The sequence below is a fragment of the Molothrus aeneus genome, chromosome 1, assembly GCF_037042795.1.
Source record: "Molothrus aeneus isolate 106 chromosome 1, BPBGC_Maene_1.0, whole genome shotgun sequence".
Lineage (NCBI taxonomy): Eukaryota > Metazoa > Chordata > Aves > Passeriformes > Icteridae > Molothrus > Molothrus aeneus.
The window spans coordinates 83445181-83470929 of record NC_089646.1 but is presented as its reverse complement, the minus strand read 5'-3'; the positions used below and the strand labels follow the sequence as shown (position 1 = coordinate 83470929).

At 36.3% G+C, this 25749-nt stretch overlaps 1 protein-coding gene across 1 annotated transcript in view; it reads right to left on the bottom strand.

The window, feature by feature from the left end:
• Positions 1 to 23984: 23984 nt before the first annotated feature.
• Positions 23985 to 25749, bottom strand: part of VWC2 (von Willebrand factor C domain containing 2) — a 54518-nt gene continuing 52753 nt past the window's right edge. Inside the window, exon 4 of the mRNA XM_066545846.1 lies at positions 23985 to 24462. Within this exon, the coding sequence (XP_066401943.1) occupies positions 24311 to 24462 (152 nt within the window). The 3' untranslated portion in view covers positions 23985 to 24310. The remainder of the gene's footprint in view (positions 24463 to 25749) is intronic.

Sequence of the window (25749 nt, the reverse complement as noted above, 5' to 3'; positions counted from 1 at the left end):
CTGTGTAGAACAGAAAACCATGGAGACCTCAGACTTCTTCCAGTTGACAGGGTTAAAACCCTTAGGGCAGATTGCTTGAGTAGTATCCCAAGTTGCTATGCCAACCTTGGTTCAGCAGCAAAAAAACCCCTATGGTGGCAGGGATTCTTGGCTCTGTGGCAACTTCAGGTGTACTGCAGTCAGCAGCAGGAGGGCAAAAACCACTTCAGTAAGAAAAGAAAACTTATGATTCCCTGATTTAACTTTGTATGGGGATGAGTTAGGTTTGGGAAAAAGTATTTTTTAAAAATGTTAATCAAAGGACTTCATCTTCAGCCACCCCAACTTGGTAAATACCATGGAGACACTCCTTATTTTAGAGCTTTGATACATTTTTTTTAATTATTCAAAGAAAATATAAACGGACAAAAAGCTATTTAAACTTTCTAGCTCATTAAATGTTTGCTGTGTAAAAAGAAGAATTTGATCATTTGCCCTCCTGTAAAAATGGGTGTAATCCTCTCTACATAGTAAAAATTATCTGGGTTTTTGTGTGACTACTGAGTCTTCTAACACCTTTCACAGCAGGTCTCCATTACTGTAAGAAATTAGGATTCATAAACTTTGCTTGATACATCATTTTATTTTCAGTGTGGTTGTAGGGAAAAAAATGGAAATGATGAATTATCAATCAAGTTTTAGGAAAGACTAATAAAATACCTCTTCTTGGGATGCTTTAAAATAAATAAATGCAATTGTTTAAGCATAACATCTGCAGGAAGAGAACCTATTCTTCATTGCACTGTCTGTCAGAGCTGGAAAAACCAGATTCTCTTTCAGACACATTAGCCCTTGACCCATACACTCCCTAAGAAGGTGTTTTTTGCCCCAGAAGTCTGTCTAGCTACATGCTTTCAAACATCATGACTACAGTAAAAGCCCACAAAGTGCAATAAACACTTTCCTTTCTATAGCATTAAAACCCAGTTGTTTTTTGAACAAGCAGCTTTGTTCACAGATTGTCCACAGATTGTTCCATGTATAGAGTTATGAAAAATTAAATACTGCATGAAATTTAATTTAAAATCACTAAAACTTTAAAATTAGCAAACCATTTTTCTTCAGCTGGCATAGTGGCTCTTTTGTACTGAGATCTGGAAATTGTACTTTGAAGTTTTTGAGCAGCTGTTGGGCTGGCTGAGAATAAGATGTTTTTAAAATATACTTTGAATGGAGGGAAAAAACTCTTCAAAATAATTGCTTCTTGAGTTCAGGATCTTAGAGTTTTACTGCATTAACCAGAATTTTTGATCTTCTAAGCAGCCCAAATAGAACAAAGAAGAAGATAATGTTTCAATTTTTATTTCCAAATGCAAACATTGGAATAGGCCTGTTCCAACTGGGTGAAAATGAACATAGGAATTTAGATTTACAGGAAAGTGACTGATTTTCATACACATCAACCACTAATATATGCATAGAAGGAATATATGTGTGGCAAGATTGTGAACGTCCTTTCATACTGAAAAAAAGAGCATCCTAGAATTTTGTAAAACAAAGCAAATGAATAACTGAGAGATCAAACACCTGCAGTCAGCTTCTCAAGTACAAGCTAAAGTCCAGACATTCTAAAACCTTCTATTGCTAAACAAAACAGTTGTTCTGTGGATAGGAAACAAAAGAGAACCAGAAAAAATATGACACAGCTTATAGAAGATTGGTCTATCTGTATACTCATTTTATCCTTATGAATGGTACATGAGTTATTTCCTGATAAGATTGTCAGAGTCCTACAAAACAGAGTGTATTTCATCTCTAAGAAGCTTTTCAGTTAACTCAAGTTTATTATATATGTACATAAGTACATATATAAATATATACACACATATAAGTTTTATATGTACATATATTACTCTATATGTTACCTTTTGTTTCTGTACATGAATAATTAATCACTGAATTTAGACATCTTTATATATTGACATCTTTATATTATTGATTTATATGCACAATAGTTTAATCTGAATTTATGTTTTGGATTGATATCTGTTTCTAAATGTCTAAAAATTCTAATTTTGAAAAGCCCATCAGCATGATTCTGTTGACATTTAATTTTGTTCTTATTGTATAATTTCAAAATACAGAAGTTGATCTACTGTAAAACTCGTCTGAATAGGAGATGGGGAGTAACTTCATTTTTTATCTGAAAGAACTGGAAGAAGAATAATTCTGTTGGTTTTAAATCAAGTAAACAGATAAACTAAAAATAGGAACATTTGCTTCAGATAAAATTATACAAAGTTAAGGGATTCATAAACCTTGCTTGATACATCATTCATACTTGTTCAGTGGGATTTAGAATCCATAAGATAGTTCTCACAGAAACAGCTCTTCTTTGCATCCTTCTAATTCCAGAGGGTCCTGGAAAATGGTCTAGCTCCCTCTCTATCATTAATTTAAAAAAGAATTTCAGTTTTAAAACATGCCAATTTCCACCAGCTCCAGGGAATCTCTGAATTTTCGTTTGGTCCATGGTGCATGTGAAAAGCATCCTGTGTAATCACAGAGTCACAGAATAACCTCAGTTGGAAGGGACCCACAAGGATCACTGAGTCCAGCTTCTGGCCCTGCACAGCACCAGCCCCAAGAATGACACCATGTGCCTGAGAGCACTGTCCAAACATTTCCTGAGCTCTGTCATGCTTGGTGCTGTGACTATTTCTCTGGGGAGCCTGTTCCAGTGCCTGACCATTCTCCAGGTAAAGAGTCTTTTCCTGACAGCTACAGGAAATAAGAGGCTACATGCAATCCCAAAATCCGCAAGACAGGTTTACCTAAGAGAACTGCTAGAGGTTCATTTCTAGTTTTGTTTTTCTGTCTCTTACAGTGGCATATAAAGGATTGCTAGGGGGAAAATGTAATAACAGACCAAAAATGGAATAAAATTTTCATGGTGTTGACTCTTGCTCTTGGCAATCTGCAGTTTAGAGATACCCTGAACCAAAGTTGGTGACGTTAGTCTCTGACGTGACTTTTATAATTTTAACTGCTTTTAAAAACAAAACTCTAACAAAAAAAACCCCAAAACTCAAACAAAAACAACAACCAAAACAAAAAAACCCAAAAAACCAAAAAACCAAAAACAAAACAACAACCAAAACAAAAAACCAACCAAACAAAAAAAACAAACAAAACAAACTAACAAAACAAACACCCCACCATTCAAGTATGTATAATATTAAAAATCAGTGGGTTTGGTTTGCTTTAAACTTATTTACTTTTCAATGGGTACCCCTCTTTTCTATACCGCAACAAGTGCTGAAAAAATGTTTCCTTTACTCCCTCGTTTAGTTTTACAGTTAACAGCATCACAGAATCACTGAATAAACTCAGTTGGAACTGACCCTCAAGAGTCATCAAGTGCAACTCCTGGTTCTGCACAGCACCATCCCCAAGAGTTATGCCATGTTCCTGAGAGCATTGTCCAAATGCTTCTTGAACTCTGTCAGGCTGGCGCTGTGATCACTTCCCCAGGGAGCCTGTTCCAGTGCCCAACCACCCTCTGGGAGAACTTTTCTCCAATATCCAATCTAAACTTCCCCAGACTCAACTTCAGAACATTCCCTCAGGTCCTGTCACTGGTCACCACAGGGCACTGCTGACTCATGTTCACATTTCAATCAATATATTGATTAATATTTAATCAATATTCACATCACAAACCTGCTCTCTTGTCTTACTGAACCTACTGCAGAGAAGTAACATGATAAAAATGCTAGATTTTAGGGAAGGGTGGATACCTTAGTCACTTAAAAAAATTTGCTTTAAAAATAACTGTATGTGAACACAAATTCAGCAGAGTAGGCAGTATTCATTTAGATAATCCCATGGAGTAAGGTATTTTAGGTCTGGTTTCATTTATAGAACTGAGGGGAAAAAACCACACAAACCAACAATATAACAGGCTCATAATTACATGATCTGAAAGGAGATCCCTTACACTCAGACATACCATTAAAATAATTAATGGCTCCCATGTAGAAATTCTGATCTTTTCTGGTGTATGAAGCATTCACTGTTCTAGGTAGGATACAAATTCTACAATAAAGTCAGGGACTCAGTCCATCAGAAAACAATTACTTTTCCATTGCTGCTGATGTACATTGAAAAAATATTCACTGGATTTCCAAGCTTTGTCTTCTGCAGACTTCTTGTCATTTTTGTAGTTCAGTAACATGTTAGAACAAATCTGTCCTTGATACATTTTAAAGGTGTTCCAGCCATTCAGTCAACTAACAGTGTTCTTGCTTTTGGCCCACACAGGACAGTTGTGTATGTCAAAGATTAGAACTACCTGTAGTTCTTAAATTGGTGCAGTTTTTCTGACAATGTGAATCTATCTCAGCTGTTGCAGCCCACAAGAGAAAATGATGTCTAGTTCACAGGCTAAAAACCAAACCATCGTTCAAAAAATGAAGGCCAGTGCACCATTATTGTAAGACCCTAAGCAAATATGGAATCCCAAACCATTCTTGCCAAGGAACTTGCATTTTCTTTTTAATAGTGCTCCTTTTTACTAGCACTTCAATTTTTTTTAAAACACAGTCATCTATATAACAAAATTAATTAACAGCTTAGTTTCTTGTGGAACAAAGTTGTCCTATATCCTCCTGCAAAGTACTCGAAGAGATGCATTTAATTGTGTTATTTTTATTCCTCAATATCTTTCTTAAAATCACAAACCAAAGAAAACCAGCATGTGTCTACAGTAACATGTTGTTTAGAATAGGAGTGTGACTTTGAAGTGAATTGCTTGATTGTACCCACTTACCACATTTTGTTTGGATCATTGTCTGGTTTCTTGAGTGCACAAACTAGAATAATTTTGGATGAAGCTTATTGAAGAGGTTTGCTTCAAAAAATATATGCTCAGCCTGTAAAACCAGATTAGGACTAGTCTGAAGTAAAAGCCCAAAGATATGTGTGATAGAGATATTACATTGATTTTTTTTCTCAGTCTAAAAATACACAGCTTTTGCACCACACTAACTGTCTGAGCTTGTGTTGTCTACATAAAAGATCTGAATTATTTAGATTGTTAAAAGTCTTGCGGGGGGGGGGGGTTGTTTGGTCTGAAAATGGAAACAAAATATTTTTTCTCAAAATATTTTGAGATATTGTGATAATATCTCAAAATGGTGATGATTTTACCTTGAAATCTATTACAACTGAGTCCAATAAAATCTAATATAGGCTTTTTCAACAGCAAGATGGGCCGCATATCATTATTATTAAACCCTTTATTGTTACTGCCTGAAGACTTTTGAGGAAAGGACACAACAAGTGTCATCAAGTGACCCACATGCAAGGTCAGTGCTCAACCCAGACCTTTAACAGTGCTTCTCTTTCAAATTAAAAACTCAGTTACGGAGCCATGCTCATGATCTGTCCTTTGAAGTAGAGCCTACTTCCTCTCTGCCTTGAGCTAAGGAGAAGTGTTAAGACTTTGGCCACCATGACAATGAATAGCTTTCCATTCAGAAGGGTTATTTTACAATTTTAAACACATTTCTTATTTTGGCATAGAAATACAATTTTTGAAAGTCCATTGTGCAATACTTGCTTAACATAAACTTGCTGTCTTGCTTACTTTGAGGTTTACTGCACGTTAAACACCACCAGCAGCTAGCTCATAAATCAGTTACGAAGACTGAAAGGTTGCTAGTCTGTTTTACTATACAGAGGTATAAAGAGACTATTTACACACTTTGTTCTTTTTTCCAGTAATTTTTTTGAGTAGAGTCTGCATTTTTTCCCATTATTTATAAACAGCAGTGAAACCTGATAGAAGCCTCCAAGTAAACTACTTTGCTTATATTGAGTAATCAGTCTAGGTAAGTGGGATGGTCTTGTCTTGGAGAAGTTTTACTTTTTAAAATATGTCTTGCTAATTTAAAATAAATGGGCTTATTCAGAATTTAATATGCAGAGATAGGAACATTCTGTTTCTCTGGGAAATAGTTTTAATATTAGTCACTACCAGGCAGTTCATTTAATGCCATTTACACAGCCTTAAGTGAAGCTCAGTGGCTGAGAAACTTATGATACAGCTCTTGACTAAAAAAAGAAAAAAATCCATTAAATGTAACAAATTGAATAGGCAGTAATCCTTAATAACACTAAAATACTATAATTTTAAACAGTTACTCTTTAGGAGATTAATTTTAGCACAGCCATATGACTTCATTTCACACATGTTAATGCCTTGATTATTATCTGATTGTGTTTTTAAAGAACATGTAATTTAATGATGTAATACTTGTATCTTATTTTTTCCTGCTCTGATTAAATTTTCTTCGGTCAGCAGGTAAAAAGTCTTTGATAAAGTGAAATACTGTAAAGGCAACATTATTTATTAATTACTAGCTCTTATTTTCTTCTTTAAAAGATATTCTCTTCTTGGGGAGATGTAGGAAAGAGCTCCTATTGCCCTCAGCAGGAACTAAATCTGTTCTTTAATTCACAATGCATACCAGTGCTCATTGAGAAACACAGTACAGCTCAATAACTTCAGTTAACCTCTGAGGAAGTTTAAAATTTGGTCATGAAGCCTTCATTCAGAATAATCATGATTTTAGCATCTGGCTTCCTTGACAGAACAGGATAGGAAAAGGTTTATTTGAAACAGTTTTGACAGAAATGTTACAGTTTACATATATACAAAAAAACCCCACACCATGGTACCTCTTTTTAATTTCCTTATTTCTATTTTCTATTTAGCATTGTGTTGGTCTTAAGCTTGGATAAGCAGAGTAGTTATCATGAAATAACTAGAAAAATATACATGGTACATTGGATTACTTGTAAAAGATGCTCAACTATGCATTTAGCTTCATAGTAAATGTGAAATAGCCAATCCATTCATAAAAGTAAATTTCTTACCTATACAGAAACACTTTCAGTTGCTCACAGAGAAGGAATTCCTGTTCATCTATTAGTTCATCTAGTAGTTAATCTTCTAGCTCTCTGGGGAAGAGGATTTAGTTTTTACACCTCTGAAAGTACTTTTATGATAGTTGACTAAAAACACGTACTATAACTGGCCAAAATATGTGAGATGAAATATTGTGCCACGTACTAAAGTATATGCTACATGTTTCTAACCTTAGAGTACATATTCCTGATTCTCTTACTGTAATCTTCTGTTAGTTTAGAAACTATAAAAGAAAAATTACAATAATAAAGAGTAAGACTTACTTATGGATGTAAACAAGAATGTTTAGTTGTAAAAATCTCGTTAGTGTTTCCAACTGGCCCAGCATATGCTATTTTATCATTTAAAATTCTGTATGGATGCAAAATAAGTTTAGTTTATACATTGAGGATTTAAACTGGAAATTTTATTTTCAAATATGCAAATACTTTTCTTCTTTTGATTTTATATTTGTTCCTCATCCTCTTCCACATTTTTTCTTGAAGCTTATTCTGACTCTAAAACTTACCATGAGTTCAAAGCCTGGTATCAAACAGCCCTCTGCAGCAGTTCCCATAACACTTCTGAGGAAGTATTGCTCCTGACACTAAGGAAAGTATTGTCTGAACTTTGTGAGCAGCCATTAAAGTCAACTTGACATCATATAAAAATGCAGAGAGGAGGTCTACAGAATCTTACATCTTCAGGTAAAAATCTGCCTTACTTTAAAAGCATGATTAGAATTTTTATTTTTAACAGTATTTACTGCTTACATGCAGAACATTTTGTAAAGATTTAATAATAAAGTTTCTTGACTGTAAAAGTACATCTAAGTATTGAACGTGAAATTCATGTCAATAGAAAAAGGATAGTTGATCTACTCAAAAGTGCATATTTGACATTATTTCAAATAGCTTTAGAACTTCTTATAGCTGTGGATAGATGAAGATGTTTCTAATTTTGTATCATAAACCATTATAATGTCCCTAGTTGCACAGTAACACAGGAAGGAAAGTGATACAGTGCATTCTTTAACCGCCCTGAGAGCCTTCATCCAGCCACGTACAGCAGGTGCATAAATCACTCCATAGATGCTCCTTGGTCTTTATAAACATCTTCCCAATGATAGACTAAGGCTGGATGTCTGATTTTCAAGAATTTAGTTGAATTAGATGAACCTAAATAGTTTCCCCTCTTGAACTGGCACCAGTCAAAGAGAGAGATGTTATAATTTTACATTTCTTTAAAACAAAAGGAGCTTGGATAAAACTGAGTTGTCAGAAATATTGAGTTGGGTTGATTTATGACAAGAGATTAGGTGTCTTGGGAATATGTCACCAAATTACAGGATATTTAAGGATTCTTAATGAGTGTGATTGTGTATTCTAATAATTATAAAACTTTATATTTGATATCTGGGTATTTAGATGTTTGATTTTATACATAAATGAAGACCCCTCAGTGTCTTAGTTATTAATTCGCCTTTGATAGTGTTGTTAAAAATACATTTTTGCTTCAACATGAATTTGCTTTTATAAAATACTTTCATTACCAGATTTTCACTAAAGGCATTAAGTGTGGAAGTCAGAAATCTCAGTGCCATGTCAATCCAAAAGATTTTTTTTCCCTGAGATTTTTTCTTAAACCCTTCATTCTAAACACTGAAGCCACATGAAAAAAAAAAAAGTTTCATTTATGCTTTGAGTTCTGAAGGAGCCTATAACAGAGTTCCCCTGTAAAATCAGTTCATTGAAGTACTTTGTTAGTAAAAGAGATATCTAAACCCCAAGGAGGTGCTACTTAAAATTGTTGAGCTGAATGTACATTAGAACTTCTGCAGTATTTTCTTGCACCCATTGTTTCTAATTATTTTGGTTCTAAAAAGGCCATTGTTTCCCTATGTTTTATTAGATTAGTCACTATGTATCAAGGTTTGCAATTTGAAAAGATCTCTTTCTGAACAAAGTGCAGCAATTATGCTTCATTTTTTTTCATTAAAGCATTGAAATCTTTAGTCTGTTGTATTTCTCTGAAAACTGTATTTATAGTGATGTACTTGAAAAATCTGCTTCCTCTCATAGGTAGTTAGTTAATTCTAAGGTTTTTGAGACTACATAAATGAGATTTGGCCAATGTGCAGGCTTTATAGAATATTGGAATGTAAGTAGAAGAAAGTCTTCAGTGAGAGATTTTGATAAATGTAAACTTTGATATGAGCCAGTCATAAACTACATGGTCTAAAGTAGCTCCAAATCTTAGAAAGTACTTTTTGATTTCTACATAGCATTTGGTATTTCAGAATAACATCCGTGACAGAGGTAAGTAAAGCTTGTAATATAAAGAGTTAAATTCAAATGCTAACAGTTTATTTCATTCTTTATATGGCAGCTTACTCTAATGTCAGTCCTGGAGAGCAGTCCAGCAGCTTAGTTAATAATTCCCCAGGTCTTGACCACAACATGTTGGTACTAGCCAGCTGACAAGAAGTGTGGGGCCACGCAAATGGATTACTAAAATGTAATTATGCTTTTTCTTCAGTCTGTACTTGAAATCTCCCTTTGTTCCTATGTGTCAGAGATATTCCAGGGAGAATATAAAGGTTGAGTGCAGGAGGCTGAAGAACTGATATGTTTGTGTAGGGGGCTGGAGCAGTGAAAGTCTTTAAAAGCACTAGATATTAACCTGATTGATTGCTTTTAAGGGAAAACTCCAGTCCATAACAGAAACAGCCAGGAGCTGGAACTATTATGGTTCCTGTATGACTGTCTTATAAAGCTGAATCTTCATAAAACTACAACAGCAGGGAAGCTGTGAGGGAGTAGTTTAATTTTTTAAGCAATTCTGATTATATAAATCTGGGGAAAGGCCAAAACTATACAGTTCCTTGCCATTAGAATTTGCAAATAAATGACAGTTCCCATGAAATATTTAAGTATACTGAAAATTAGGTGTAGATGTGTGATGTTTATTAGAGGGATAGATTTCCTAAATACCTGCAAAAAAGCTGACTAGAATCTTAACCAAATAAATAAAATAATAAATTATTTACTTTACTTTGTTCTTCTATAATCAGATTATGTTTTGTTACAGTTGCTTCCTTAGACAGAGAAAAGAAATCAGCCTGTGTCAGCAGAGTGCTTGTGATGTACCTCAGAGACTAAGCAAGGTACTGTAGATGGAAGCATAAAACAGCACCTAACATAATAAGCTACTCTCACAATAAAGAGTAACAGCACTAAAAAAATGAAACTGCCTTTGTTTAGTAAATTAATAAATCGATAGAAAAGTCCTAGTGGATACAGAATTTTATCAGTTACAATTGCTAATATTCTATTGCCAGTATGGGTAAGGCAGATCACACTATCAATCTATATTAAGAACATAAAAAGTGGCGAGCCAACCAGGAACCTTTGAACGACTGCTATTTTATAAATAACCAACATCCTGCTCTGCAGTGGGAGTGCCTTTCCATCACTTCAAAGTGATTTTGTTATTGATTGGGCAGAATTTTAGCTGCTTGAGGGCATTTGGCTGTTACACTGAAGAAGCAGAAGCCGGAGTCCTGCTTACCAAGTTAAGTGATAATTCAAAGATTCTTAGAGGGGAAAGTAAAAAGGGGAAGGGAAGTATGGGGGAATAGCAAGAAAGAAGTATACATTTGTATACCTATTGTGCTTTGGGATTCCAACAGAGGGGTGAGGGAGTTTAAAATAACATTGTAGTCATTAAGCAGCTTCCATCTTGCCTACTGAAAAAAGTCTAAAAAAATCTGTAGGGAAAGCTTGCAACAAGAGTGAAACTTTTTGACAAAAAGGGATGAAGTTAAGAGAGCATGAATAAATTTCTTTTTGCCAATTTATGTGTGTACTGAACCTTGTAAGCATTAAAAAGATTTTTTTTTTTTTTTACTATTCCTTCTTAGCTTTCTCTCTATATAACCAGAACCTTTATACAAATAAAGCAGTGTGTGGATATGAAGCACTGACAACTTTTAATGTCACTTTTTGTCAGATTGCTTATTTTCTTTTGTTCTGTATTCCAAGTTATTTCCATGTTCTGTATTCCATTTTAGCCAGTTGGAAGTCATATCTTCAAATTTAACTGCTATAACTTAAAACCTTTAATATTCAAATGTAAAATAGTGTATAAAAATAGTCCAAAATTCATAAGAAAGTAAAGCATTTTTAAAAACAACCATTGTCTTTGGCTAGGGAGATGGAATAGGTGTGATGGAATAGAGCTCCTTTGCATTCTAACATTTATGTGATTCTGTGCTGCAGACCCTACTTTGGTTGAAATGAATGTTTTCCATATCAAGGATTGTATTTGTACAAATATTTTTTAATAAGGGCATTAGTCTTCCATGATTATATTTGATTAATTAATCATTATCATCATCAACATCATCACCATCATCATCTTAATTTAACTTGGCTTCAAGAGACTTCTGGCATTTTTCTTTATTGAAAAAAAAGATAATAAAGATGGAAGTATTTCTGAAATATAAGTGGACATAAACAGTAGTATTTATGCAGATGGAAAGCTCCAAGTCTACCGAGGGTGGGCTCCAGCTCTCTAATGTAGGCAAAGTTGCCACAGATGAACTTTGAAAGTTCTATTTGTATAATTCTGAACACTTTCAAAGACATTGAACTACTTGGTTCAAGGTTTATCTAAACTAAACCAAACATATCCAAGAATATTACTTGTCCTGTTTCCATTTAGCCACAGCCCAAAGATTCAGTGGTAGGTCCTTTACATCTTAATCCTAACTCATACCTAGATGGTTTTGTCTTGTATTCTGACTGCTTTAAATCAAAGATTCTGAAAAAAACTGTATGCTTCAATTTAGGCAAAACACTGTATGGGGATGTTTTCATTCTGGAACTGCCTGAAGTCAGAAGGGAAATTCCTGATTTCTTCCCTGTAGTACACCACACTGAAGGTACCCTGCAAATGGCAGGAGTTGATTGCTATTGTCCCAGGAGTACCCAGGGGATATCCATGGAATGAATGTTCTAATACATCCATACTGTTGTCTTAAGTGCCAAATTAATTTATCATTGGAAGTACTAAATGGTACAATGCTTTTTTTTCTCTGATTGGACTCAGTACTTTGATACTTAACTTCGTAAGATTATTATGCCAGACTGTTTTGGGACAAGCCTGTCAAGGTAACAAGCACTAGATCAGGCTAGAACTTAGCTAGAACTTTAATAAGACCTCATCGATTTAGATTTCATGCCTGACCCTAAATTTCTGTGGCCTGATTCTAATTAAAAACAATCAGATTGAGTTCAGACCTCTAAGTAGCAATGATATTTTTTTGTCATTAGGATATAAAATCTGTAATCTAGCAAGGTATGTTTCAAGGGCCCTTTTACAATGAGGCAAACAAGATAATTATTTTTGTTCTTGAATTTATAAAGAGGGTCATGATAATGCAATGCTTTCATCTAATTACAAATTCAAATGCCCCATTACAAATCTAAGTATAATAAGGATAATAGGTACAATAATCGCTCTCTATAAATTTGCAAAATAAATCTGAATTTGAAAATCAAGTTTAGAAAAGCAGGGTTTTTTTAGGATCACTTGCTTTGCATGGACTGCACTTTTGTTTTGGGCTTTCCCTCAGAATATTTTACTTGAGACTAAGTTAATTTGCATTTCTTTTTTTCTTCAAAACACAACTTTCATATTAGCTCTGGTGGCTGTTTAACATAAGTAGCAAAAAATAACACTGTTTTCTTAGCTTCCATGCTCCATTACCTCCTGCACTAGACAGAAACATCACACAGCCCTACCCCAGCATCAACCCAAGCAGCTGATTCCTGTTCACTGGGGACTGCAGCAGACACATCTTTGGCAGAGGTTTTGGCAAGCTTTCACATTTGAAGAACCCAAGAATCTGAAACTGCCAATCCTGACACCTGATTGCTGCTACTTCCCATGGCTGAGGATGTCCCATAGTCTGAGTGTCAGCATGCCCAAAAATACACCAGTTTCCTAGGCTGACGTCTTGGTAAAATCAGGAATTTCCTTCCCCAGAATCCAAATCACATTGCTTATCATCCTCTGCTTATCATTCTAACTCAAGACAAGATATGAGCTTCAGTTATATCTGAGAGATGTATCCTCCATAAGCTTTAAAAACCCCAGTAAGGCTACACAGACTCTCAAGGAAATAAAACTCTGTACTGCACATCCTCACCACTGAAAAGCAAACCTGCATCCTATGTGTCATGTTTGATTTTAATATCCTCACACAGGGGTCACTAGATTGTAACATGGTATTTCATATGAGCTCTGACATGTGCCTTTTACATCATTAGTTCTTTTCTCTTGGTCTACAGAACCTCTTTTGCCAAAGATGTCACAGCACACACTTCCCCTTTCCATTGTGACTGTTTGTGCCCACAGTCCTCTTTAATCAAACAAATATACAGGCCACTCTCATTCTTCTGTTTCTTCCTGCCTATTTACACACTGTCTTTATTCATGGCTTCTCACACTCTTATTGTCAGCATTGTCAATTGGGACTTTTTATGATAAACTTGTTAGTGGAAATATTTAGTAAGCCTCTCTAAATGCAAGCTCCTGAGTAACCCCTTTAGCAATTTCTCTCTAGCTCTCATTTCCCTTTTAGGATTATTCAATAATCTTTCTAAAATTTCATTCTAAACATTGTCTTTTTTGTTTAATTACATTTATATATGATGACATACCTGGCACCTTCAAATTAATTACACGTTTATCTTAATTTAAAAACCACATCAGACTCCATTGCTTTACACTTACCTGCATGGTTTTCAGCATTCATTCATAAAGTCTTTACATATTACATAAGTCTGATCAGCTGGTCTGTGATTTCTTATTTTCTTATTTTTCCCTTTTCTGAAAAGTTTATAGTGCATTTCTTACATTTTCAATGTGTCTGTGGTGATAGGCAATCATCACAGACACATTGAAAACCTCATATTATCTTCTGTGGGTCAGTCCCACTTTGGAACATGCAAAGAGATGTCACTCAAGAATTTCTAAATTTTGAGTAGTGCATCTGTTTCTAGTCTCCATGTCTTGATAAGGATCTGAGAGAAGGAAAAAGGTTATGGAGTAGGCCCAAGAGCATGGAAAAATTAAAAAAACTATCCATAGTCTCTGCAGGTTTCATAACCAAGGCTGTTCTATTTTTACTTCTTAATACAGCAAAATAGCTTGATGTTCAATTACATCTGTTCTCTTTCCTCTATTATTTTTAGAATATCTATTTCCATGTGGTGTTTCAGTAGTTCTGCTCCTGCATACTGTTGTGCAGTGCATCATTTATTTCACACTGCCATCACACAATCTGTGCACTAAGCGTGAACTCCTTTCACTTACTGCATCATCTGCCAATCCAAATCTTTGTATCAGAACTTGCATTCATCTTCTCCATGCATCAGCCTCATGCTCTTCAGTATCAAACAATATCCTGATTTGATTTTTCACCTCTACTTTTCTACTAACATGGCAGGAAACATTGAGCTATTGTCTCAACTTCTGTTTTCTAGTCTAAATCTCTTTCTGAATCCGTTAAATGTGTTACCCTGGTTAGCCATTGTGTGCTGTACATATCGATTGAGAAATCTTTTCGGCAGAAAACAGAGGTGGTAAAACATATCAAAGTTTTGTTCATCCAGTACTAGATAAGCCTCAGGCCAAGCTTATACTGAGCAGTTTTGCAGAGGCAAAGTCTTAAAGACATAGAGTTAATGATGATTAGTAATTTCATTTAGTGTTCTGCTTCTGTAAAGCAGCCTTGAATAACAGAATTGATAAGCACAAGCATCTGAGAAATTATTTAATATAATTTTGTATTAATTTTAATGCTTTTCTACTTTAAAAATCCTGTTTTATGTGAAATAAGGAATGTTTTTTTAGAAAAAAGTTAATTAAATATCTTGGCAACGTGTTTGATCCACTATTAAATTTTACTTAAGTGATGGAGTCACTTTCATGTCATCAAAACTTTTAAATATAATTTGTATGTTTTATAATTATATATTATATATATAAAAATCATGTGCAGCTGTGAGATTAATACAGTACAAAATGTCATATGTTTCTTAGGTCTTCTCTGAGAAGAAAATTTGATATGAGATGCTGTAGTAACTTAATGAAATATTTTTATTCTGCAAAGCTTGATTTCTGTGTTATTTTTAGTAGACTAGATACTGAATAGTCAGTTCTAATTTGGATTTCTTCAGCTCTTGCTCACAGTATGGTGATTATTTTTATTGCAGACATATAGTAACTTGAAAGTTCAAAAGGAAAGCATTCAAAGAACTTTGAAACAGTCCTAAAAATCAGAAGAAAGTGCAAAATGCTATTTAGTTTATAGGATACAAGAACAGATTAGGACGTGTCCATTTTGGTTCGTGATGTGGCAAGTATGTAAAATATGCTGTAAAAGTATTTTGTTAAGATTTTATGCTTTCAAAGTAAATATAGAGAAACAGGGGTTTTCCATTAGTGAAAAGATTGAAACAATTTAACAGTTAGAGAAAGTTTCCAGTAGCTGGGTAAGCATGCTACTGCTTCTTACTTCTGATTCCTTTCTGTTTTTCATGATTTCTGATAGATAACAAGCAGATGACACTTCTAAGAAATAAAGTTTTTATCCCATTGTAAGAAAAGCCCACCTTCCTACATTTAAAGAAGCTGAAAATTCTGAAGGATTTGCTAGATATGTGCCTATAATCTTCAATAAAAAGAGAAGAATTATTCCTCTGGTGCACAAGATGATGGATTTTCCAGACAGAAAGGTTGCAAAATATCTTTAGTTACCTGTAAAGCTTTCTCTTTCCAATGAAGCCATCTTGGTCTGCCTGTACTAAGGTACAGCAATGTTCTGACATCACCTGAAGAGGACTCCTTCTCTCTCACATTTCATAACCTCTAAAACCCCTTCCATCAATAGCAGTGGCAAAAAATGCTTGGTGAGTTGGTTACAGCCCCTGGAGATTCAGGGAATCCTGCCAGCCTCAAGAAAAAAAATATAAACCAGACGAAATACTGAAAAACCTGCTGGAGGTTTGTGCAGCAGCGACTATGATGTCAACATTGAGAAAGGCAGAACCCAGTAACAAGGGAAATGCCAACTCTGCAAAAGGGAAGAAGGCCCTAATTATCTTTGCATACTGAATGCAAATGCTGTCAGTTAAAGGTCCATCCCAAAGAAAGGCTACCATTGCCAAATCAAGGCATGATTTAGGACAGTCATAACCAAGTAGCTCAAATCCTGCTTTTTTTCTGCCAAGAGCACAATGCTGAGTTAGTCTTCTGCATTGAAGTCATTCTGTGGGTGACTGTGCAGACTTTGTCAAATGGCATAACATGAGCCAAGAGGAGAAAAAGATTTCATTCAGAACACTTGTTCTGCATCATACATTGTTTTCTAATTTGATCTATTGTTTTTGCACTACTTCTTAATAATTACCAGAGTGTAAATTTCAGCTTTGTTTTGTCTTGTAGTACTTATACAAGGAGCTATAGAAGTGTATTTAAAATACTACTGCATATAGGCCATGTTAAAATGCAATTGATGGGCATATCCTCCATATGTAAATGGAGTAAAAAGTGAAGAAAATTATGGTTTAAGAAATGGATGATGTAGAAAATATATACAATTTTTTCATCATCAACTCTGAATGCTCAAGAAGCCTATTTCAAATAAAGATGAGCTGATGTAAGGAGTCTGTACTGTAGTTTTCAGTTCCCTGCCCATTCGGTGGTTGGTTTAGAGGATTAGAGTCAGCAGCTCATTGTGTACGAGAAAGGTCATGAATGATGCCACGTAGCCCCCAGTGCAAGAACGTCCTAAAGTCTTTCTTTCAGGGTTAATTGTATCACCACTCCTGACCCATTGGTAACTTCCTCCCGATGGATGTAACATATCCACTTGGGTCAGCCATCTGTCCAGCTTTAAGAGACCATGTTGAGCACAAGACTTCTGCTCTTACCAGAAGAAAAAAACCAGCGACATGAAGTACTGTGATACTTTTCCTGACACTCATCTACTTTTGTAAGACTGCTCAGAATTACTAAGTGGTTGACTCAACGCATTCCTTGTCATCACCATTCACTAAGCGCCTTGTTTAAGTTGGTATTCACTAGTGGACTCCTGTTTAAAATCCTATTTGTTTTGTATTTGCAAACTGCTTAGTTTTTAATAAGTATTACAGAGTTTATAATCTTCCACGTCTTTTCCATGTAATTCATGTATAACAATCAGCTAGACGTGAAAGTCATTTGTGCTGGTTTTGGCTGGGGTAGAATTTATTTTCTTCACAGTGGCTGTTGTGGGCCTCTGTTTCAGATTTCTGCTGAAGGGTTGATTATAAAGAGATGCTTTTGTTATTGCTCAGCAGGGCTTACACAGAGCCAGGGACTCTTCTGCTTCTCACAGACATGCTGGTGAGAAAGTTGGGGATGCTTGGGAGGTTGGGAGACACAGGCAGGACAGGTGACCCCAGCTGACCAAAGGAATATTCCAGATCATCTGACATCATGCTCAGCATATAAAGATGGGGGAAAGAAGGAAGAAGTGGGAACATCTGGAGTGAGGGTGTTTGTCATCCTAAGTAGCCTCTATGTGTGATAGGACTCTGCATTCTTGGAGATGGCTGAACACCTGCCTGCCCCTGGAAAGCAGTGAATTAATTCCTTGTTTCACTTTGCTTGTGCGTGTGGATTTTGCTTTCCCTGTTAAACTGTCTTTATTTCAACCCATGTGTTTTCCAGCTTTTACACTTCTGATTCTCTGCCTGATCCTGCTGGTGGGGCAGTGAGCAAACGGCTGCACAGACCTTGGTTGCTGGCTGGGGTGAAACGATTACACCATTTTCATCTCTCTGCCACATCTGGAAAATAAGGTTTGCAGGTATTTGTTTTTTTCAAGCACAAATATGGACCACCCTACTCTGAAAAAAAGGACTAAAAAGAAATACTGTCCTACATCTAAGAAATAATTTCTCAATATGATGTATTATCTTAAGATACTATACTATAAGATACCCACTAATATCTTGTTGACATGACAGAACCTGAAGCTCCAATTATATCATATTTTGTTATGAAGAGAATTGAATAACTGAAAACAGTACATTTGAAAGTAACTACTAAGACTGTATTACTTGCCTTTGTGGTTTGAATTAAGTATATATGAAGTTTTCTGTATAAAACATAGGCAGATAAGGCCCTTGGAAGAAAATGGAAAGAACACATTTTTAGCATTCTACAGAGTTAGACTGTTAACTGCTCAAACATTAGTATAAGTGGCATAACTAGCAGAATATATAAAATAGCTCTTTTTATTAAATGACATTTGAAAATAAATAGCTGGGAAAGAACATTATAAAACGTTTGGCATTTAATAAATTGAACTCTCTTTTACTGTAACCCTTGGAATGACTAAAGGCCACCTATTCCTTATTCCTCTCGTGATAACCAGAGTAGAACAGACCACTGTGTTGTTACATTAGGCAGGGGCACTGCATGTCTGTGTTATCTCCATGATTTCTCACTCACAACAGCACTAAATTAGTGAGCATTCATTTGAATTAGCAGTGGCTAACAAGAGAGCATCATATACAGTATTGCTTTTGTGAAAATACAGACTTTGGTTTTGTTAAACAGAACTGTAACATGTAATACAGCACATGGACCTTACTGAGGAATGGATAGCAAACATTTGAGAATTAGCCTCTGAAATGGATGCAGCTATTTAAGGAAATAGCCATTTAGGTTAAGCAGCACTTTGACATTTTTATAATTTGCCTTCCTTTATATCAGAAATGGAAAGCTCTGGTTGGCAGATGTTTCCATCAATTAAAGGCATTCATAGATTTGCATCTATACTTTGGAGAGAAAAATAAAACTGATGTATTTTTCACTGGGGTATTATACACACTGGAATATTGAATTTCTTCTCCATGCACACATTTATGGATTTAAGCAGAGTATAGAAATAGTGGGAATTGGTCCTACTGATAGGTGAAATTCACCTTCTTTCACAAGGTTTGCACAACCTTTAGGATTTACTGGAAAAAGCAAAGTAAATGATTATAAATAAAAGTTTGTCTTTAAATCTGCCTACTATGAACAAAGGCACTTTATACCAGGATTTGTGAATGCTCCCTCTCATTCATCGACTGTAGTCAAGTACAGAGACTTTATTATTTCTAGCTGTGGAAGAAATACTTACCCAGTTTTAACAGTGTTTACCTGGGCTTCTGAAAAACTCTTGTTTTATGCTGATTTAGCTGAGAAAAGAATTTTTTCCTATTAATGATAATTTAATATCATTACTTCCACTTCTCTGTAACTACCGAGTGACACGCTAGTTTGGAGTTTTCCTGTATTTCTTTTAAAGGCATATTAAATAAATAAATAAATAAATAAATAAATAAATAAATAAATACTAGATTGTGTTTATTTTTTAACTGCTATGGAAGTTATTTAATGTGACATTTCAAGAGACTGCAAATTTTCATTTTCAGTGTGGTTGAGCCTAAATATATTTTCAAAGGAAAGAGAAATCTGGGAAGGAGTGGCTGTCAAAACGGAGCAAGTTATGTACTTTCTAAAGTAGTACTTACCTTAACCAAAAAGTAATGAAAATTTTGAATTCTTGTATAGTCAGGAAAATAGCCTGTGATATTCAGTGCTGTCTCCCAAGTTTGAGTTTGGTTTTTAATGCAGTAGGAAGTTGCATTTTTGCAGAGAGAAAACACATGTTAACATAGGCTGTGAAGAAAACTCATTGCCTGATAAGGGGAATAAATAGAGCATTTAATTGGATTACATTAGATTCTTAAATAATGTGTGCCTTTAAAAGCCTTCTATGTATCATGGAGCTATGATAACTTTGGTATTAAAGTTACTGTCAAAAGTAACATCAAATACTTTACAAGCATGACAATACAGTTCCCCATATGGGAACAGGACAGCTGTTTTCCAAAGTGAGGGAACCTTTCATCATATCTTTTTCTTTCTTGTATGTATTAAAGACTTTAATTCAATGTCATTTGAACCTGGTTTCTAATTTTGCACCTCTGGAGAGCATCCCATCCAATACCTTGCTGAGTGCGAGTTCAGCTACAGCAGGCTGCTCAGGGCTGTGCCCAGCATCAAAGATGGAGACTCCAAAACATTTCCGGGCAGCATCCTCCAGTATTCATTCACCTTTACTGTGTGATTTTTTTTCTTCATTGCCAACTAGAATTTTTTGTATTTCAATTTGTGCCCAAATACTTTTCTCATTTACTTTTCTTAGCATATTCTTTGAAAATATATGTTGGGTTTTTTTTTTTGTTGGACACTCCTATTGTAATGCCCAGCTCATCTGTCTCTCATACTTTCTCTTTTTCCACTTTTGCCTTTTAAATCTCACATAATATTTGAGTATCAGCTCTTCCATTTTTGTGGCTTAAATGAGTAGTACAGAGAATCCCACTGCACACTAACAGTGCAATTTTATAATTACCTGAAACCATCTAGAATGTAATCTCATCAGGCACCTGCTTACACAGGTTGGAGGACAAATTCATGTATAATGCACTCGTACAGAAATGGGTTGTCTTGATTTCAACTGGGAAGTAACAGAAATCTCTTATTCATGCCAATGCAGCTACACGAGAACATCTGAGAAGAATATTCATTATCCAAGCAACAGGCCTTCAAATACAAAATTATTCATGAGTTATTAGTGTGTCTGGAAATACAGCTTTAATAGACACAACCCACCTGCAAAGCCGAAGAACTCCTCATGTGTAGGATGCATAATCCTGTTTGCACTGAAGCAAAAACCAGCTGAGTATCTAGGCTTCAGTAGGGAAGAAAATATTCTTTGGAGTTTAGTTCACTGGAAATGATGCAGATGACTGTTCTCTTATTTTTTAAGGTTACACATGAACAGGTGTATCACATAACCAAAGCATAACATTTAGATTAGTACATGTGGCCACCACAGCCCTTCTGGGGTTGTTATTTTATTGCCTTGAGATTAAATTAGTTTAAAGGCAAATGGTTCCCAAATGCATTCCATAATGGCTAACTTTAAATATTTTACTTTTTCTATTTTCATTATCAACTCTAATAACAAGAAAATTTTAAACCTTTAAACCTGATGTCTGTGTGAAGTGACATACATCAGGCTGCAAATCTCAGCTCCCAAAATAGGCTGCCAAAGGCCCACGTGCTGCTTGGTGCAGTCACTGGTTGGAGTCTGGCTTTTGGGGTCTTTTGGTGTGTTTGCCTCTGTGCCTGTGTGAGGTTGCCGGCAGAAGCACCACATGCTGGGATGGAGTTACTCTCCAAAATAGGCAGTAGGATGCTGTGGTTTAGGCTTGTGACCAAAGCAACGCTGAAACACATGAGTGTTTTGGCTATTGCTGAACAGGACATGCACAGTGCCACAGTCTTCTCATTCATCCCCTGTGAGTAGAATGGGGTGGGTTAGGGCTTGGGAGGGCTCACAACCAGCAGGTGACCTGAACTAAGTTACCAAAGAGATGTTCCATGCCATATAGTGCTCTGCTCAGCAGTGAAATGAAGGAGAGTGAGGTTGAGGTTATCTTTTGCTCAGGCCACTGGCCTGTCCATGGGAGGTAGAGAGTGATTGCAATTGCCCTGCTTTTTTTGTTGTTTCTTTCTTGTCTCCTTTCTCTTTTTATTTAGTTATTTTCACCTTGACCCATGAGTTCTCCTGCTTTTTACTCTTTCTTTCTTTTCCACCATTCCACTTGGGTGGGCAGGTGGGGAGTGAGTGGCCATGTGGTCCTTAGCACATTGTGTGGCAACTGGCCAAGATTGGTGAGATCTGCCTAGAAAGAGTCACTCAGCCCATTTCCCCATCTCAGGGACAGCCAAAGAGCTCTCATGTGTTAATAGTACAGGCCAAAGCTGGATGTGGCCAGTGATCTAAGCATAAAGAAGGTCAAAAACAGAATAACTTCTACATTACTCCATAAAAAGAAAAAAAAAAATCTAAAAATACCTGAAGTTTGCTTCTCAAAAAACAAAAAAACATTATATAACTCAAAATATAACCTCTTTAAGGAACAACTCACAGTGCTGGATGTCAAGATGAACATGCCTGGGAAGTTTCACATGCAATCGAAAGGACCATCCTATTACTACAGTAAAAATGACATTAATATATTGGTACCAGGACTGAAAGACAGAAAAATATTTTTCAAAGAATGTGCAATAGAAAATATTTATAAAAGCTAGAAACTAACCCTTTAACTTTGTACTCACTGCTTCAACAAAGAGAACTGCCTAAAAGAACAGAAATTCCCCTCAGAAATGGTCTAAGGCTTCACAAGAACCTTCAGTAAAGAAGCAAAGCTTTACTAGTCTGAGGTGAGAATTCCAAAAACTTACTCATTTTGGCCATACATTGAAAGACACAAATTGTGAGTTTCTCACAGTTCACTGAAAACACATATGTCTCTTAGAGTCACCAAGCAGCCCACTTGGAAAGGCAATCCCACACTGAGTTGTAAGTTCACCTTCCCTGCTCAAGTTTATGGCTGCTTCCTACATGGGTACTTCCACTTGTCTTGGGAAGTCATTCATGGAAGACCACTGGCACTCATGGCAGTCTCTCAGAGCTGTGCTGACACTTGATTTCAGTAAGCAGAAGCCCAATAGCCATGAGGCATGGGTCTGACTGGCTTAGGAGCTAGCTCTCTGTCATATGACTACTGACTCCTTTGAAATGAATTGCTTGGTATACTTTATCACAAGTTTTAGACAAAACATACATCCTTCACTCCCAAATAACTCACTCACAGTGATAGAAATATGCTCAAAATAAGGACATGAGGTGGTAACTGGGATCCACTGAAGTCACTGGCAAAAGTTCCTCAGTGTTCAGAAGCAGCAGAAAGTCATAATTTGTATGGATGCAAAGGTGCAACCAGGTTACACCATAGGAGAAATTAGCAAAGAGTAAGTGGGAATTTAAGCAATAATCTTCTGGTTTAAGACATTTATTCATCAAATCTTCCCTCCTGCAAAAACTTAAAAGTAAATCCATATTTCTTGAGTCACTGCCTAAACAGGTATCCAAAACAGACATATTGTTGGATTTGGTGACAAACTAAACTAAAACTGAAATGAATTTAAGCAAAGGCTGTTGGTGGCTGAAGCAGGGAGATGTAATTCACCTCCCTTGCAGTCAGGGTCAGATTATGTGCTAGAAATCCTCTGATGTGTTCAAAGACAGAGTTCTAAACCTTTCGCTTCAATACAGAGGGTGTACAGATTATTGTTATTATTCTGCCAAACAGAATATTGAACCAGGTTCCAACAAGGTGACAAGAGCAGGGCTAGGGAATGGTGCAGCTACTAACCAGCTCTCCTGCCCAAACTCAGCAATGTGGAGCCACATCAGTGAAGGCTTATGTGGCTGCTGTAGCCCTCCCAAGCTGCACTTCTCCATACCCATTATGCATCACATCAAGATGCTCTGTGATTACTTACCATCACTTCCACCAGCTTGGTGATGCCATATTCTGTCACAGCCATATCTGTCCTGCTGATAAATTTTATGTCTGAAATGAATATTAAGAACTGAATTCATCTGAATAAATTTTTAGCAGCAGCTATGAGAGACCAATTTCACATTACCCACTGCTCCAAGTCATCTTGGCAGTGGATCAGAAGACAGGAGCACAAGTAAAAGTAAGATTTGGAGCTGACTCACCTCTACATTACAGCCCATTTATGTTCATAAATGAACACATATTCTCTGAAAGCCTATTCTTCTCCTCTTTTTCCAAAATGGAGAATGTCAAAGTTTTCTCATGTGCTATCTCTTGCCTGCCCCAATAAACTCAAAATAAGCAACAGCAAAAAAATCCCAAACCCAAAACAAAACCAAAAAACACACAAGAAAATCTTCATATAGCGAAACTGGAACAGAACTGTATAGTTTTAGCCACGGCGCAGGTATACAAGAGAAGAGGCAATGCTACAGTACTTCAATCTGTATTGTCTATATAAAACATTTATTTTTAAGCTCTATAATGGTATTATAGAAATACATAGAATATTTTATAGTGTATTTAAGTGTACTCACTGTGAAAATAACACATTTAAGACAGGTATTCTTATGTCCAAATGTTTTAAATATATGCATTTCTTTGCCTTGCAGTATTATGTTACTTTGAAAAACAAAATATCAGTATTTTATTCCTTGCTCCTCGCCAGAATCTTCTCATTCGGATTTCCCTGGGTCATCTCAGGTGCTCACTGCTGTGGGATATTTTATAAAAACCACGAAAAGTTTGTAGATTTGTAGATTCCCTATATTTGCTTGCATTCGTGTCTAGTGCACATGGCTTGCCGTTCAATCCTCCACGTGCCTTCTTCGTAAGTACAGTGACATATAGTGCACTCATCAGTTTTCACCTCCCGGCCTGCTGGAATCACCAGGGTTTCTGCAAAGCAGTTCGGGCCTGAAAGAAGGAGAGAGTTCATTATGTGACACCAACACATACTGCAATCCAGCCTAGCACAGTCCTGGTCCTGGGCACGGAAAGCCTACAGCAAAGTGAGTAATGCTGGGCACATTACACAAACATGGGCATCGTGCACAGGGCACAAGAGCAGCAAAGAAAACAAGGAGCTGCCTGCCCAAGTGGCTGGATGTTTCTGGTATGCACTGTCCCTGCTCCCTGTGCAGGAAGGTGCAATAAAACCTTTCTGTGCAACATGCAGCTGTGACAGAGACCTGGGCACACCCTGATGGTGCAGATGAACACAGACTGAAGCTAGAGGAAATGTCAGCTGTTGATAATTCAACAGTGCTACTGTAAGCTACTAGAGAGCTGTTTATACATTTTATTACTTTTTTCCCACTGGAAGCAAGCATTTTACTTTCTGTAGTAATCATACTATCACATTATTTTATCTTCCCTTTCATGAGAAAATAGTTTATTTCCAGCAGAGTGTAATAGCTTCAGCCTCTTCTGAATGAGGATACTTTTCATGTACAAAATGAAATATTCCATTTTATGTAAGTCAGTAAGTCTCCAAACACCTCTTTGCATAGTACAGTGAAATAACTTCATTTCCAAGGATGAGGCAGGAGAAAAACCCACCAGCACAACATTCAGAAGACCAATCTAGTTCTTTCAAAAAGGAGAAGGCTGTGAGAGCTGGATTATCTACACTTCTGTCAAAAAAGAAAGTCTATTTCTGCCTTGAAAATCCACATGCACTTGCAGAGCAGCATTAAACCCTCCAACCATGCATCTATCCACTGTCATGCCCCCAGTGGAACCCGGCCTTTCCATTTAATGAGCACACGCAGCAGCAGCTCAGGCACAGCCTGGCCACTTCACAGCACTTTGGCACCACTGTCATCAGGGCAGGATTCGTCAGAGGGGCCAGGATACACTGATCTGATACTGCTGAAATTCTTAAAGGCTATGGATGCACAAAACACAGTCAAAGTTGACTGCCAGCCTGTTTCTCATACAAATAAATATATCCCACATGGGCTCAGTCTTCCATTGCTGAGTGTTTACTCCAAGACCTACACCAAAGAGCATAGCTTCTTCTTCTTCTACAGAAATGTAGCCCACCTCCTGGGCTGTGCATTTTAAAGCAAAAACCAAATAGTGCACAAATCAGTTTTAACAGTTACCTCATTGAAACAGGCTATGTCTTTGTGTGCACACAACAGCCTGAAAACTAGATGCTAAATTGGCCATAAAGAAAGCCTCTCCTCACATAAGAGT